Source organism: Sipha flava, unplaced genomic scaffold (genome assembly GCF_003268045.1).
Source record: "Sipha flava isolate LNK unplaced genomic scaffold, YSA_version1 121_pilon_pilon, whole genome shotgun sequence".
NCBI classification, from domain to species: Eukaryota; Metazoa; Arthropoda; class Insecta; order Hemiptera; family Aphididae; genus Sipha; species Sipha flava.
Window position 1 is genome coordinate 1,022,563 of NW_020271747.1, and position 18,810 is coordinate 1,041,372.

Genomic DNA, 18,810 nt, shown 5'->3' on the forward strand with positions numbered 1-18,810 from the left:
ATTGGCCCTCTAGTAACTTTAAGTTGCCCCTCCCTGCTATATAACGTACGTGGCGTATGGCCGTACGACCCCGTCCCACAAGCCGTCGCGAATGCAACGAAACGATTGGTCTGGGCGACACAAACGGTTTTCATAATTACCCAGGCACGCCGCCTGACTCCATGTGGTTGGCTAACGTCACGTCGTCGCTCCACACGTCGAACTGCCATTTCCTTAGGCCCAGGACGCCGCACAGCACGTTCCCGGTGTGTATGCCGATCCGCATGTCCACGTCGAACCCGGTAGCTCCTTTGACGAACCTGCACAACACAATACAGGCGCGCACGTGAACAACATTGACCGAAGTTTCGTGGTGGTGGGCGGGACGGGGACGGGAGGAAACTACTCGATCGCGATCGATCGGACCGTGGTGGAACCATGTACCGCGAGGCAGTGCCGTAGCAACCAAACATTGGACCCAGGGGTGAAATTTCAAAATGCGCCCTTATTTATTTTTAATTTAAAAATATTGCGTTTCTTAAATATTATTTTCAACGATTGCTTTAATTAATACGAAGGATGTTAAAGATTTTGTAAACAAAATATACGAAATTGACCTTTATAATTTTCAACATTAAATGTAAGATGCGCCTGGGGTGTAGGAATCTCTCGCCAACCCCTTGCTACGGCCTTGCCGCGGGGTGTGCGATTCAAACCGTTCGTCTGGTTAAAATCGGCACAATAAACACAGTGTAACGCATGTGATTTCGTCACACTGCGCGTCATCGTCCAAACACCGGACGAGCAACGGCCGTGCTAATAATATGTTGGTCGATTGCGGTTGCGAGTCCTTAGCATTGACGTTCTCAACAGTCGATTGTTTTTACAAACGGCATTCGAGTACGGTGTTATTTATTTTGCTTTGATGTCGCCCGAAATCGCGAAAAGATTTATTGCGTTCGTTAAATACTTGACGTTATTTCAGAGCATCAAAACGGCCGAGCGAAAGCAAATGAATAAAACGTCTAAAATTAAAATGTGAATATCATATAACGTATCATTTATAATAGCTCGATATTAACACGGGATCACCAAGATTTTAATTATTTTCCATCCTTTGGAGGTTGAAAGTGTACAACTATTTTTATGTGAACGATCAAGTATAATGCAAAGATTAATATTTACAGTTGTCTGAATAATACTGCGAATGATAATGAAAAAAAAAAACTGATTAAATATTTTAGTTGAGATTCGTCCCGAAATTATATTACCAGTTGAGTACTTTATATTAAAAAAATCTTATTTTGTTTTAGCACGTATTCAAATAAAACACCGAATACAATTTAAAATGTACGTATTAATATCTGGATCATTTTTAACGTTTTTGAAAAAATAAATAATAGGCTAACCGTGAAATGTACTTTAAATCTTACACTAATTTCTGTGTTCACTTTTTCATCAGTGTTTTCCTCATAATATTCTTTTAAATGTTTTGTATTTAATTAAATCTGATCGGGGTTGTATTGAAATAATTTGTTGTTTGCAGCGTAATGTTTTCCATCAATTAGCATTTGTTATACAAAATATTATAACGATCCTAACGGTCGGTTCCGTGAAATCCATTTTTTTCACCTGATCGCTTCAATCATCTGCAACCCCATGTTGACACAGTTGTAAGCGTGATTCGGCCTGGAAACCGGAAGTCCGGAAACGCAGTAGTAACAGTCGCCCAAAATTTTTATCCTCATGCACTGATTTTCCTGGTGACATAAAAACAATTCGTATAAATGGACTAGTTGCAGTGATAATAACGCAATGAATCAACTTAGAAATACGATCGGGGATATTGGGTTCGTTTAACCATAATTCTGTTGTGCCCATCGCCGTGCTTGGATCTAGAAACTATATTTCGTACGTGCGTATATAAAGTTGTAACCAGTGCCAGTGGACTATTCCTCGGTCAAATGTATACCTCGTCGAAGAGACTCCGCGTACCCTGTGTTATTACCCGGTTAGATCCTATATTGAGAAAGCGTCATGTTCACTTGCAAGTATTCCGGTAATACATGAAATCATTTCTATCTCGTTATTGTAAAATTGTCATCTAAGGATAAATGTGATTTAAAGTAGATACGATACAACTGTTTGAAAGAATGGTTTTTTTTCCTAAAAATATAAAATTGATCACCATTGTTTTATTATTACACTAGATATTTTTTTCTAAAAATTACTATCATAATATTTCTTTTATCATTTTTTTTACAAAATCAGTAGTAAAATAAATACAAAAATACTGGTTTTCGACAATTTTTTTGATTTCATCGGAACTAAAAAAATAATAAAATGTTTCCGGAACTCTTGGAGTTCTTTGTTGATAAAATTTTCAATAAATATTCTTGAGATATTTATAGGTAATTAAAAATTGCATATTTCTCATCTCTTCTTATAATTTTTTTTTTTTTTTTGTAAAGTTCGTAAAATGTAAAAAAATAATTATTGGTTGACAAATTATTTTGAAAATTAAACAAAGAATACCTCATACATGTATGATACAGATCAACGGGGAAAAAATTAATCTTAGTTAAAAAATAAAATAAAAAATTAGAAGTTTATATATGGTAATGAATAAATAATTAAATAAAAGCTTAACCCTGAGTATTATTATTTTTGTAAATTACGACCGGTTTCGAATTAAAAATTTGCGTCCGCAGAAGGGTTCGAAACCTACGGTCGCAATAACTCCAACTCGTCCGAAAATAATAAATGGTGTCGAGTTGGCCGAAAAAATGTGCGACCTAACTAATGTTTTTTTTTACGAACATTGGCAATATTCTATCGGCAGACATGCTGCGTGTCGAAATCTCAAAGGGGCAGTTTGAAACGCCGGTCACAAATATCGGGACGAAACACAAGAACACGCAGTGGTTCCCTTAGTGCCAAAGTAAAAAAAAAAAAAACCGATGTGATGTATCGAAATGCGTTTGAGCGGTGTTGTTATATATTTATTTAGTTATAAATATATGTATATATTTCTGTAGTTTATCGAACCTGATCAATTGATACAGTTTTTACTGTGTAAGATCACAAAAACCGAATATGCATTTATTAAAAACCTATTTTATTTTACAAAACTATGATTCAATGAGAGCATTTTGATCACATCAATGGATTATTCCATGCGGTCATACAATAAAGCATCGACTGATACCGTTTTTCACATTTGTAGGAACACACATGGGCTTCATTGCATCACTGCTTGGAATAATTCCATTGGCGTTGATAGGGTTTGTATTGAACACGTTGTAAAGTAAAATATATCAGATATTTGGGGGGGGTCTAACATTATTATTTAATACAATTTATAGTTAATAAACTATATTCACCGCTAAAATGTTTCTACTTTTGAAAATTTCGGGGAGGGTCCGGACCCCTGGACCCCCCCAGTTTCAGCCTTGGTGTTATTATCAATTATTTAAGGAAGTTCTTTACAGTCATGTTTTATTTATTGTTGGATGCGTAGAGTTGCTTTCATTGTTTGGAATTTTTAGTCTTGTGATATCAAAGAGTTGCAAAGGAACGTTCATTTCTAACTTCTAGTATGACGAAATCACTAGTCTCTTGAAGCAATGAGATATGTGCCAATTTCATATGGCTTTTCTTAATCATTTTGTGTTTATTGATAGGTCGAAAGGAATTCGAATAATCCTTCGATATTATGCAGTGGCGTAGGTAAGGAAGGAGTCAAACCAAAGTCCCAGTTAGTAAATAAATGGTAAATTATAAAAATTAATATTATCTAAATATATCATCCCCCCCATAAATAATCTTTACCTATGCACTTAATATCACGTATACGTTTTCTTCGATACTGCTAATAGGCATAACAGTAACTGGATAGAAGATAGAAGAATAGGATAGAATATTGTTTTGTTTACGTGATCATTTTTTTTATCAGCTATGTTATCTTATTACCGGTTTACCTACGAATATGGTCAGTGGCGTATTTTCAAATTGTTTGTGTATGGATGGCGGGGTAAAATATTTTTAAAAATAATTGATTTTATATGATAAAATGCATAAAAGGTATGAATTAATAATTATATTATTCTATTATTATTATAAATAAGAATGTAGAGTTAGGTATTTATAATAAAAAAGGTAAACGTAATTTTTTTTTGCTAATCTATCAATAATTTTTTCAGTTGCTATTAAGTAGTTTTTATTTATTCATAACAATGCTAAACCTAACTTTTTTTTTTCTGGAGGAAGGTTGAGACTCGATACCTCCCTCGCCCTCGGAGATATGCCTCTGAGTATAGTAACCACATAATTTAAATTTATTTTTCATTGAATTTAGTTTAGTTTGGTTATTGAGGATGGTTTTTTTATTATTAAATCTTTATACAATCAATTATCATATTAAAAATGATTTTCTCAACATACCTCTTTTAAACTTTTGTCTTGTATTGGTGATTATGACATAAAAAAAAAAATTAAAAAACACGTATCATGGTAAAACCAATACATCTGTCGTTTTACTCAAAATCTAAAATTGGTATTTTAGATTATAAATCGAGCAATGTTCTTCGGATTAAATAAAAATATTTTAAAATTAATTTTGAAATCGATATTTTTTTATACAATGTAAACCACTACGAATGTATATATTTAAATCATACTACAAATAAGAAAATATCTTGAAAGTTTGTAATACATTTGGTATTATAGTAGATAATTTTAAAGCAGTAAAAGTTATTTGATAAAATGTGTTTATCAAGTATCACTCCTATAGATTTTGAAAATCTTTCATTTTTTTCTTGTCAAATGACTTAATGGATTCATTGTAAAATATGATTTTTAAAATATATTCATCGATTCCCATGAATTCTGCTTTTAGTGAGCGTTATTTTTCAACTTTATGCCGTCTTAAGACATTCACTAGTAATACTATTGGTCAAGAAAGGCTAATGGCTAACAATTACAGCTATTATAAATATAGAAAATATGTACCCGATAAATGTTGATAAAATTATTGATAAATTTATTAAAATATCAACCCAAAGAGGCAGAAAACTATAATTAGTATATATTTTTTATTATGTAAAGTATAAAGTTAATTGTGTACCTAGTTGCAGTTTTTATAAATATTAAATATTTTGTTTAGTAGTTATAAAATATTAAAGTTTTTCTATATTTTTAATGTATTTAAGTTTGTTTGTTTACATATGTTTTATTTTCATTACTAACTAATATTGATTACCTTCAAATTGATCAATATTAGTTATTAATTAGTAGAGACCTCAACGATCAAATAAACAGAGGTGAGAGGTTTCTAGGCATGAGCGTAACTTGAAAATTTATTAGAAGAGGCAAATATATAGTTAAATATAAAATAGTCTATATAGTTAACATTACCTTTTGTTGTATACTACGAGGGTAGACTGAAATAATGCACATATAAACAAAACAATCTGCAGAAGCGCGCTTGATAGCATTCGGAAATCACTTTACCCTCTATACACTTGTACAGTTTAAAAGCGTTGCGTGTACCAGTTCATTTTAAGTAGTGGAAGTATTGAAACGTGTTCTAGTGCTATGTCAAAGCGAGTTACTTTCGAATTCTATCAAGCGGGCCTTTGCAGATTATTTTGTTCATGTTCATAAGCATATAATCATTACTCTTCGGTCTACACTCGCAATATACAACAAAAGGTAATATTAACATAAATTTAGAAGTAATGTAATGTGAACTTTATAGACTAGTTTATAAATAATTATATATTTTCCTCCTCTAATAAACGTGTTCAAGTAACGCCCGTATCTAGAAACCTCTCACCTCTGGTTATTTAATCGGTGAGGTCTCGAGTCAGCCGGTCCATGGTCAACACTTATTCGAGCTTTACCAAATTATGCGTATCAATTCGCTTGGAACTCAATTTCTATCCATGGACTTGAAGGTCGTCATGCTCGTCGTAGGCTTCTTGTGTTTCGTCCCGACATTTGTGACCGGCCTTTCAAGCTGTCTCTTTGAGATTTCGACACGCGGCATGTCTGTCGATAGAATATTGCCAATGTTCGTAAAAAAAAAAAAAAACGTTAGTCAGGTAGCAAATTTTTTCGGCCAACTCGACACCATTTATTGTTTCCGAACAAGTTGGAGTTATTGTGACCGTAGGGCACGAACCCTCTTGCAGACGCAAATTTTTAATTCGAAACCGGTCGTATTTTACAAAAATAATAATACTCTGGGTTAAGCTTTTACTTAATTATTTATTCATGACCATATATAAACTTCTATTTTTTTATTTTATTTTTGTAATTAGGATTCATTTTTTCCCCATTGATCTGTATAATACATGTTTGAGGTATTCTTCATTTTATTTTCAAAATAATTTGTCAACCAAAATTTATGTTTTTACATTTTACGAACTTCACAAAAAAAAAAAAAAAAAAATTATAAGATGAGATAAGAAATATGCAATTTTTAATTACATCTATGAATATCTCAAGAATATTTATTGAAAATTTTATTATCAACAGGGAACGGTCGTTTCAGGAACATATATAATTTTTTTAGTTACGATGAAATCAAAAATTTTGTCAAAAACCAGTATTTTTGTATTTATTTTACTACCTACTGATTTTGTAAACAAAATCATCAACGGTGATCAATTTTATACTTTTAGTAAAAAAAAATCATTCTTTGGCTTAACGTTTTTACAATCGTTTTTTTTTATCATGCGGATGGAATTCATTTTAAATCAAAAAATAAATGTGAATACCAAATAATATATGTCATTCGCCGTGTTTGTGCGCACTCGCGGAACACGAGTGAATGTGAAGTGAATTGATTCCGATTCCATGTGCGGAAACATAATAAAACGTAAACATATAATGTACATGCGGATACGTGATTCTCACCCCATTATATTTGATTCTGGGACCCGTTGACAATTTTCTCGTTTACAATTGTTAGAGTATATGTCGAACTGTGACGGTAGGACTTACGATTATAATGATATTGCTTTCACGCGATTATCGTTTCGCCGACATTTGGTTTCGGTCCGCATGATAAAATATGACACGCGTAGTAGTTTTCCATTGCAACGTTAATAACTCATCCAGTCGCGATCTCCTGATTCGTATGCAATATTGTAATGCATCGACGGAGGGTGTAGCGGCTTGATGGTAACAAGTATGAAAACCGACATGAAATTTATGCGCCACGCATAGTTGTTACAGAATGTAATTGTAATACATATACGGGTATATACGAGTATATGATTACAGCAGAGTGTGCAGTGTAATGACAAACAGTGTTTTAACGGGAACTGACCGGCGGAAACTATTTACTGCCTTTTGAAAAATTATTATTGTTACACATAAAATACTTATAGAATATTAAACGCAAAAGTACACGTATACATAATGTTATCATGACTCGTGTATCGGTACAATTACACGCCACGAGAACCGTAAGATCATAAACATATACTACCAGACAATGAAAGATTTGCCTTTTAACTAAGGCACATACGTGTATAAATTGTGAGAAACACATATATACATAAGTAACATCATGATTTTTCGATATTTAATAAAAAAAAAAATTTCACCATAACCATGCGCGGACGTCCCGGAATATCTTAACCAGACTTAACACAAGTACCTACATACATAGGCTATATAAGTATATAGGTGACCACTCAAATGTACCGTCTCAAAGCCAATACCTATCGTTGAAAAAACAAATTGTTCTGGGTCTGGTGCAAAATATACAGCCCTTCAAACGCTGCCGACCTAGACTCTGATCTCACGGGCTTACCCATGCTGAATCCCGGAATGCTAAACGTACGACTTTATCACGGCACTTTCAAATCACCCGCACAAATACGACCCAATGCCTGGTGAGGAATCCGCAAAGATTTGTAAGACCGTAGAGACCGGCTCGGCATACAAAAATAGTACGACACCGTAGATTGTGGAAATTGATAAAAAAAAAAAATCGAACCTAATCGCGTGCGCCAAAAAATACTACGTAAAAAATACGATAAACATACATCACCCAAAATTATATTCGTCCAAAAACAGCGATAGTTATAGTTGCCCATATTGGTTAAGTTATTATCACGATTGTATTTGTTAAATATTTAAACATCAGTACTGATTTTTAACTTTAAATGTGGCGCGCGATGGGTTCGAAGTTAGAAATTCGAAACGTCACTAACTACAAAGATTGTGATGTATTTCTAAAACAGCAGTGTATCAAAACAAACTTTCACACGCATTTGAAAATCGTTTAAGTGATATTCGAGAAAATGAAAGGCTTATCAATTTATTTGAAAATAATTTTAACAGAAATCCAGAAAATATTGAAACTGCTTTACAATTAAAAGTCATCGAACATTAATGAGTTTAAAATATAATTTCAACATTATTCTGAAAACTTCAAATTTTATTTGACTCTATCTAAAGAACATTTTCTAACCGTTCGACATTTTACAGTCAAGATATCTTGTATTATTCTGTTCAGTTTATATTTGTAAGCAAATATTTTTAATCAAGGAAATCAATGAAAGCAATACTTGGTCTTGTATAACAAATTAACATCTCTACACTGTTCTTTGGGTAAATTCAATCAAAATTAGAACCTTTTAATGATGTTTTCTGTGAACAAAAACAAGGTCAACACTAACATTAATAAAGATATATGTGTTTATACTTTATATTTTCTTCTTATATACAACAACCAATGTATAATAAATAATTAAATGTATCACTGTACCTATATTAAAATGCGCTTTCAGTTAATTTAAAAGAATAAGTTGATTCTTGGCCGATTAAGAATTTTTTTCTTTTATTACAACCCTCGGTAAAAAATGGTTGACATCTATTGGTCTAGAATATTTTTCATAAATATATGTATATTATCTGTGTGCGTTGTTGTCCCCTTGTATTTTTTACAAATTTGTGCCAAATTGAGCAACGTCCTTTTGTTGACATTGTATGCAGTCCCCGATCGATGTCATTCCTTTGTTACGCGACGGTTTGTACGCGACTGCATGTGTATAATTTTCAATTCGTCATATCGAAAATTAGGTCCGTTCTATGAGAAGTAATGGAACTCGAAACCAACAAAAACTAATAATAATATAGCACTCGATTCCCGTTTGTCACGTAGAGTAAAACTGGTTGAATATAATTTTAAAAATACGTTTTTTAGACACCTACCGCGATTTGTCCCATACGGAATTTCGATGGCAACACACTTCTAGTCGTACTGTTTATAAGTGCAATCTGGAAGCACTGCAGCAGACTTGATCTAAACGTGATTTCAAACGTTAACATATTACACAGTGTACAAGCGTCGTTCTACGTTTGATTTATTATTTTTCTAGCGGACGTGATTACCAGTTTTTCACAAATTCTCCGCACTTACCCCCGACCCGATTCCTTGACACTATCGTGAACCCTTCGGAATCGTTTTACGTCTCAATTCGCGACGCAGTTTTAATATTAGTGCGCGCACGAAACGACTTTTCTATTGTCCCATCACCTCGGGTACCGATTGACTGGATCCAGATGATAGTATTACGGAGGCGGCACGACAAGCGAACCTTTTCAAAATGGTTATATAATTAATGCACCCGTCGCAGAACAATATAACCCAAACCGGTACGCATTTGCCACTGTCGCGGTTTCACATCGATTCATGCTGTCTCTCGTTCGTAACCACAATGATTTTGTACGGGACGCTATTTGATATTACCTAGCGAAATGTTATAAAAATTAGTTAAATCGAGTTAAACAGTATGGTTGCACGTGAAATTTCACAATCTGACCAGAGTGTTGAGAAGTATTATCGAGGAAAGAAAACATATTACGAGTAATTAAAAAAAAAAAAAATTCAGCAAAAACAGCGGTGGCTGTTCGAAAACTCTTAAATATCAAACAGTCGCGCAGACCTAATAATTACGGAAGACTGATTATAAGACATTTTCATCGTTATCTTATAGTTGTTTGAAGTACAATTATTAAAAAATATTATGTATAATAAAAACATTTTACTTGGTACAACAAATAGTACTACATATTATAATTAGTGGAACACTGTTGGTCGATCGACATTCCAACCAAATGTTTCGATTGTATAATCAATTTGATTTCAATGACATAAAAGTACTTGCTGTTTTGAACTGAATGCTATTATAGTAGTATACATACCTACTGTTGAATTTACTCAAGATAGTTATTTAAACAGTATCTATAACCAGATAGTAAAATACTACTGTCTTCGAAGTTTTTTTTTATTTAATCATGAATACTATTGTCGGGCAGAGTAGTTAACTAAAATCCAGTTGCTGAGAACAAGTTATAAATATAAAAATTAGTCATTAATGAAAAACGTCAACAGAATAAAAACTGTGTTAAAATTTTTGTTTTAATCATCGTATTCTGCGTCACATACATAATACTCGTACAAACACTACCTAATAAAAGTACTTTCTCGTGATTCATAGTATAATACATGCGTTTATTCAATAATCAAAATTTTAACTTTCAGCGATATTCAATGTTAATAAGTATACAAAAGCTGAATAATAAACATATAATCCTGTATGGAGGAAAAAATAAAAAATAATAAACAAAAAAAAATCACCATATTCGGGCGACGTTAAAACTTTCACGAAAATCCCAATCGCTATTGTAAAATCAAATAACCTTAAAAAAAAAAAATCAACAGGGAAAAACATTTCACTCTATATTTTTAAAAATTAAAACTGCTCTCAGAACCAAATACATCTTTTTTTAATCAAAATCTTTTCGTCAGACATAATCTATTATAATAATTCTTTCCAGTTACGTGTGCACTATCGACCGAGCAACACGTTTATCGTACCGCGCTCACGTATTTTTAGCTCTCGTATGCACTCAGTCTACCTACGTGTAATTACAAGGTAATATGAATATCTATCGTAAAGCAGATTATTATTTACATATACCCTCATATTAATACTCACACCCCAAAATGGATGACACACCCAAAAAAACTAAAAATCTTAGAGAAAAACTTATTAATGCATCCAAAAATACAATTAAAAACAATCCCACCGCTCCAACACACAATTCCGATTTTACCGTCACCACAGTAGATAACGAGACTAATGAGATGCCATCCACCGCAAAAAATACAGATAACACCGCTTCTAACAATACATTCATACCCACCAACTCAAATAACTCTAATTACGATTCATTAGACATAATTAATCATAAACAGAGCGTGCAAAATACAAACACATCTTCGAAACAAAATATCACCACAGAAACCGATAAAAACACCTTCGGAAAAAAAACGTTCGCCGAAACCACACTTAATGTAAACTTACCAAAAAAAGATCAAGCAATTGTCTTCGAATCAATCGATAATGTACCGCAAATCGAATATATCATAGCAATCAACAAATTAATACCACCGAAAAATATAAAATACGTCTCTAGAATCTCCAACAACCGATTTTGTATTTTTTTTAACGACAAAAACACTGTTGATTACCTAATCAATAATCATCCTAACATAATACTAAACGACCAAACACAAATAAGAATCAGACGATTAGTAAACCCGGCGAAAAGAATAATAATATGTTTCACCCGTTATTTCCAATGATAGCATCACAGTACAATTACAAAACCACAAAATTCAACCTCTATCTCCAATAACACACATCAACGCCGGATTCAACATAAAAGAATTAGCACATATTTTAAGCTTTAGACGCCAAGTCTATATAAATCCCGACGATTTCCAAAAATTACCAAACTCCCTTATGATTACTGTTGAAAACACACCTCACAGAATTTTTTTATCCGACGACACCCTCACATGCTATAAATGCAACCTCACAGGACACACCTCAAAACAGTGCAAAAATCCTACACCAGATACTCCCAATACAAAGTCATACCAATCTTCAGATTCCAACAACTCTATAAACAACACTAACATTTCCGATGAAAATCCAGTCTACAATGAACCACCAATAAATATTCCAACAGAAAACAACACTGATATAAGCAACGCGCTAACCCCTTCTACATCACCTATCGCTGACGTTCCAATAACGTCAACACCAACACAAGAAGACAAAACGCTCATTCCCTCATCTGACACAAATAAAAGACCAGCACTATCCTAAACATCATCAAGTCTCGATACCAACTCTCCACCCCCTAAATCATATTCCCAAAACACGACTTCAAATAGTACTACCCATTCAACTTCAAATCCAAATAAAATAATTCATCCATTAACCAAAAAAGTAAAACGCTCCAATTCCATTGATCAAATAATATTAAAGCTAGACGAAATATTTGAACCCATAAAAACCAGTATTGAGGTAATATCGAACAAGAAAATAAATTACGAACAATTCAAGTACATAATCGAAAACACTCTTAGCATATCTAACCCAGCCCCGGTACTAGAACAATTCAACATCACATGTCTAGAAATGATCGAAATCATCGATACCGTCCGACCTAAAATGAACAGCCTTAGTATAAAAAACAGACTTACGAGACTATGCAATAATCTCCTCGATAAAGCCCTCTCCACTGACCCAAACAACCCTCAATAAATATATATAAACAAAAATCAATATAAAATGCAGTCACAATATACAAATATAGTTCAATGGAACCTCAATGGACTCAGTAAAAATATCGACGAAATCAAACTTATAATTAATTTACATCAACCTATCGCAATATGTCTCCAAGAGACGAATCTCAAATACGATGAATCTCTCCCTAATATAAACAACTACCAATACGCAAAAAAAAGTCGCAGCGACTGCCGGAGGGCCAGTGGCGGCGTGTGCACCTACATTAATAACTCCTTTCCTTGGGAAGAAATTCCTATTCAAACAAACCTAGAAGCAATCGCGATAACAATCACTCTAGAAACAAAAACTACCCTCTGTAATATATACATTCCAAATCAATCCAGCTTCACACTCACAGATTTAGAAAATATTATCAAACAATTACCGAGACCCTTTATCATAGTAGAAGACTTTAACAGCCATAGTCTTACATGGGGCTCATATAAAACTGATTCAAGAGGAAAAATTATAGAAAAATTACTAGAACAAGATAATATTGTCATACTAAACAACAACGAGCAAACCCGAATAAATCCTTCAAATAGAAACCTTTCAGCTATCGACATATCTTTCTCTACACCCACAATAGCACATAGACTTAACTGGCAAGTATTAAACGAAATATATAATAGTGACCACCTTCCAATCTCTATACAATTCATCTCCAACTCATCTCAATCGAGACACTCTACAATAAAATGGAACCTCAAAAATCCTGACTGGATACTTTTTGCTAACCTTCTCCAAATTAAAACCAATGATTCAGATTACACCAACAATGAAGTAAATATCGATAAAACAGTCGCTAAATTTACAGAGAACATCATTGAGGCAGCAGAACAAACAATCGGCTACTCAAAATCTTTCAACAAAAAACCACAAGTCCCATGGTGGAACAATGAAATTAAAAAATATATTTCTCTCAAAAATAAAGCACTTAAAACATTTATAAAAACAAGATCACTCGAGGACCATATTAAACTAAAAGAACTCAGAGCTAAAACAAGATTCTTAGTTAAAAGCAATAAAACTCAAACATGGCAAAACTTCACATCCAACATCGGAGCTCAAGTCGATCCCCACATAATGTGGAACAAAATTCGTTCATTACAGGGTCGAAAAAAACATAACAATATATAACTTATCACCAACTCATCGTTAAACACTAATCCATCTTCAATTGCTCATCACCTAGGACAATATTTCCAAAAAAACTCTAGCAATGAAATGTACAGCCACGATTTCTTAAAGGAGAACGCAAACAAACCTCCACTCCATCCCTCTCCAATAGCACCGCAAAATATCCATCAGACCAATTTAAATAGTCCAATTACATTACATGAAATCCAGTTAGCTCTTAAAAGATGTAAAAGCAAAAGTACAGGACCGGACAATATTCCTTATAGTTTTATACAAAACTTTAGCAACGATACGCTCCAAATACTCCTACAAATTTACAACACCATCTGGAACCACAACGTATTCCCACAAAACTGGAGAAACAGTATTGTAATCCCTATCATTAAACCAGAAAAAAACAAATTCTCACCGGAAGGATACCGTCCCATTTCCCTTTTAAATACTCTATGTATACTTTTAGAAAAAATTGTAAATCAACGTTTAATATGGTTCTTAGAACAGTCTAATTATTTCACGCCTGAACAATGTGCATTCCGCAAAAATAAAGGTACATACAACTGTCTTTCTAAAATACATACAGAAATACAAAACACATACTCAGAGAATCAATATTTAGGTATGATTAGTCTAGATTTGATGAAAGCCTACGAAACAATATGGAAACCACATATACTAAATAGTCTCTCTAAAGTACTCAGCCAGAATCAATTATTCAATTTTGTCGGAAATTTTCTAAAAACAAGAACATTCCAAGTAAGAATTAACCAAACGCTATCGGAGGTGTTCTCACAGATTAACGGAGTCCCTCAAGGATCAACCATATCCGTTACTCTTTTCCTTATAGCCATCAACAATATCACTCAAAACATATCCGTACCTGTCCAATCTACCCTTTACGCGGATGACTTTAACATTTATTGCCGAAGCAAAAACCTAGAAACAGTCCAAACCCACCTACAACTCGCCATCAACAACCTCCAAAAATGGACTCAAACATCCGGCTTCACTTTTTCACCTGAAAAATCACAATGCATTGTATTTACACGCAAGCGCATTCAAAATCAAATTAACATAAAAATGGGCGATCATTACTTAAAAAATAATAATACAATCAAAATACTCGGCATAACATTTGACAAAAGATGCTCATGGACCCATCATATCAATTCACTGAAAACATCAATCTCTCCACGCCTAAATATTATAAAAATGTTATCCCACACATCATGGGGCTCCAAAACACACATTTTGCTAACAATCTATAAGTCACTTATACTCTCCAAACTTGACTACGGATCCTTTATTTGGACCACAGCAAATAAATCGACATAAAAAAAAACTTGATACAATTCACAACGCAGGTCTCCGTATGTCAATTGGCGCTTATCGTTCAAGTCCAATACCCAGCATATATAACTTAGCCGGCATACCCCCACTTGATATAAGAAGACTTAAAATAACATTAAATCATGAATTAAAATTAGCAAGCACCCTTCCGACTCTCGACTTCAACCCAAAGCTCAAAACATTATCAACACTACTCCATGAGAACAATTTAGACATCTCTAATGTATTAAATGTTACGCCTCCCCTCACTCCCCAATGGAAAAATTTCAATGAAGCTAACACCGAACTCTCTAAATTAAAAAAAAAGACACAGCCCCGTCTATATACAAACAAGAATATTTGCACCTTATCCAAAACATCCATAGCGAAAAAATGTACACGGATGCGTCCAAAAACCAAGTCGGGGTCGGAGCTGCAGTAATCTGGAACAACACTGAATTCTTATACAAACTTCCAAGCTCCTGTTCAATTTTTACAGCAGAGTCATTCGCCATAATTAAAGCTCTTGATTTAATAACCGAACACCACCTCCAAGACACCATTATCTTCACCGACTCTCTCAGTGCTATCAATAACATCAAAAATACATATAACCCTTCTGACATAGGCCTACAGATCCAAAACAAAATATACACGCTTCGAAATACCTATAATTACAAAATAAAACTCTTCTGGATCCCCGGACACTCCAACATCATAGAAAATGAGCACGTTGATCTCGCAGCCAAAACCGCTATCACATCTACACTATCATCATGCAGACAAATCATCTCCTCCAGAGACATACAAAAACTCATAACAAATAAATGCCAACTAAAATGGCAACAGAAATGGTCATCCTACTCCACTAAATTAAATCAAATCAAACACAATATAGACAACTGGACATTTCCCCTCGAAATACACAGAAAATTCGAAGTCATCCTGACTAGACTCAGGATCGGACACACCCATATATCCCACAGTTTCCTGATGGCCAAAGAAGAGCCTCCAATATGCACAGCCTGCGGTGTTCAAGTCACTATAAAACACATATTCACAGAATGCCGAATATACCACAACACTCGAAAAAATATCAAATTACCAGAATCACTAGCGGAAATACTCAACAACCACCCTCAATCCATTGCCAACATCATCCAATTCATCACAATCTCCAATCTGTACATCAAAATATAATAAAATATAATGTAAGATATAAGTAAAAAATATATGTAATGTAATAAATATAAGTAAACCCAATGGCCCATGCTGCCGAGGGTCCTTTTTTTTCAATAAAAAAAAAAAAAATAATTCTTTCCTTCTACTCGAAATATAAACCTACCCATAAATTTTTTTTTTTATTTTTTATTTTATTAGCTTTTAGTATTAACTATTACAGCTCAACAATTATATTATCTACAACGTAATTAAATTAAATTAACAATAAGATATTGTATCATAATATTGAATAGGTATACAGAATAGAAAAAAAAAAACCAAAAATATAATAATATTAATAATGTTGTTTATGCAATAATTACGTAACATGTGCGGACGCTCGGTATCTTATTAAGATTACTATTCATATTATTATTATTATTTAAATGAGATATCGAGTTTATTTGCGCATGTTACGTAGTTAATTAATGTATTATTTTTAATTTTAATTGTTACCGAATTTCGGATAGTCGTCACCAGGCTAAATCCATCGCGCCAACGGACGCCGTTATCGGTGCACCTACCTATAAAAGGCACGGTGGCGTGATGGAAAGTCACCATTTACTGTCTCTCCGGTGTTGTAGTAAGACCTTCCCAGGCAGACTTACACAACATTGGAAGACAGTATCCCCCCGATCTCGACGAACGATATATTTATGTTGGTCAGTGGTGTAATAGTCGGAGTTATTCTGGCATTGCATCGATCAGCATAACCATCGGTTTATGGGGCAATAGTTAGAGTAATTCCGGCATTGCACCGACTGAAGTATCGTTCGTTCGAGGTCTTTATTCCCGTCGACGCGACCTATTCGTTATTCGTATAAGCTCTCCGAGCACAAATATATTGTTCGTGTCATTAAAGCTCTCCGAGCACAATTCTTATAATAAAAAAACACAATTTTCTTAATCATTAGTGTTTCTTCTTTTTTTTGTGCGTTTTTCCGAACGTTACAAGGTTAATATAAAGATAAGGGCGTATAGATTACATAAATAGGTTGAATGCAATTGTTGGTAATTGGTTGTGATAATTTATGGGGAATTCGTTGTGAATTTGTTTATTAGGACGGTGAGAAGGGAAAGTAGAGGGTTTAATAAGATTTTTATTTCAATCAGAAATGTAGATATAGTATCAGAGATAGTGTGTGTTGGTTGCTCTGAAGATATGTTGGCATCGTTGGACCCACTTTGGTGTTGTTGCCATGATAACGAACCTATAACTTATATCATCGTAATGTCAAAAAACACGCAGACTATGAATATATTTTCAGTAAGAAAAGTCCCAATACTAATCACCATAAAATAATAGAACATAATAATGTTGAATGAAATTAATCCATAACAGACGACATACAATATAAAAAACTAATATATTTGTACATACCAGACAAAAGAATTTTGCCCTCAAACACACTTGTTCAAATATTTTACATAACAAAACATAGAATATAGTTCCTAAATGGTAAATATATGTTTTAGGGGTTGATATATTAAATGGAAGTTCCAAGAACACTTAAAATGTTTCCAAGCAAATATTTGTGTAACAATAGAAGACGAAAATAAAATGTTGAAAAAATGTTGAAAATAAAATGTTGAGTTCTTATTCATTTTAAAAGTTTGTAACGCACCATTCTACCTTTGATGGCATTTATTTGTAATTGTTTACATTTATGAAACAGTGGTATAAGTTCTTATCTTTACGTCTCAAATATTTAAGGAGCTTGTGGAAAATAATCCATAGAAAATATCAATTCTGTAAGCATAGACCCAATCAATACTCATTGTAATTAAATTCAGTAGATAAATAAATAAACTTAACTTGAGTAACTGGTATGAGGAGAGAGCTTTTTATATGGTAATATCCTCGAAGATTTCCATCTCAGGCCGAAAATAAATGTGAACACAAAATCACTAGGAAATCATCTCTTTAGGACATAAGTCAAATGATTAATGTCATTTTTTCACTCTAGAAATTATTTTCTGATAAGAAATTAAATATATTCCCAATTTATTTTTAAAATATAAAATAATGTGTCATTTTATCGGTGAATTGCCACAATTATATTGTATTTATTTAAGAATGCTTGCGAAACTTCAACTACAAATTTAAAAACAAACATGATGTTGCTATATTTGTATCGAAGATTATAGATATTATATATAATAATTACAGTCATGATACGTATAAATTATAATTAGGTATATGATAGTGCAAGAGTCATTTCACGTGTAGACCGTATACCTAATTTCATTAGCGAGTTCAATATTATAATTGCCTACAAACATATATTATCTAGCATGTATTAATATATGTAAATTTTAATAATATACGTAGACATAATATTATCTTGTAACATTATGACTAAAATTCATACGAGTAAGCTATTAAAACGTTATAGAAAGAGCAGTAAAGTGAAACCCTGCAAATTGCTGTGTAACATATTATTTTGTATAATACCGTCTGAAACATCAAATAATC

General features: G+C 33.1%; 1 protein-coding gene across 4 annotated transcripts in view; it reads right to left on the minus strand.

Annotated features, from left to right (window-relative positions):
- The window catches only part of LOC112694040 (adenylate cyclase type 2), a 129,785-nt gene that overhangs the window by 19,776 nt on the left and 91,199 nt on the right, over positions 1–18,810 (minus strand). For all 4 annotated transcript variants that reach the window (XM_025569373.1, XM_025569371.1, XM_025569372.1 and 1 more), the window contains 2 exons: positions 1,612–1,739; positions 141–299 (listed from right to left, as the gene is read on the minus strand). In XM_025569373.1, coding sequence (XP_025425158.1) covers positions 141–299; positions 1,612–1,739 — 287 coding nt within the window. The remainder of the gene's footprint in view (positions 1–140; positions 300–1,611; positions 1,740–18,810) is intronic.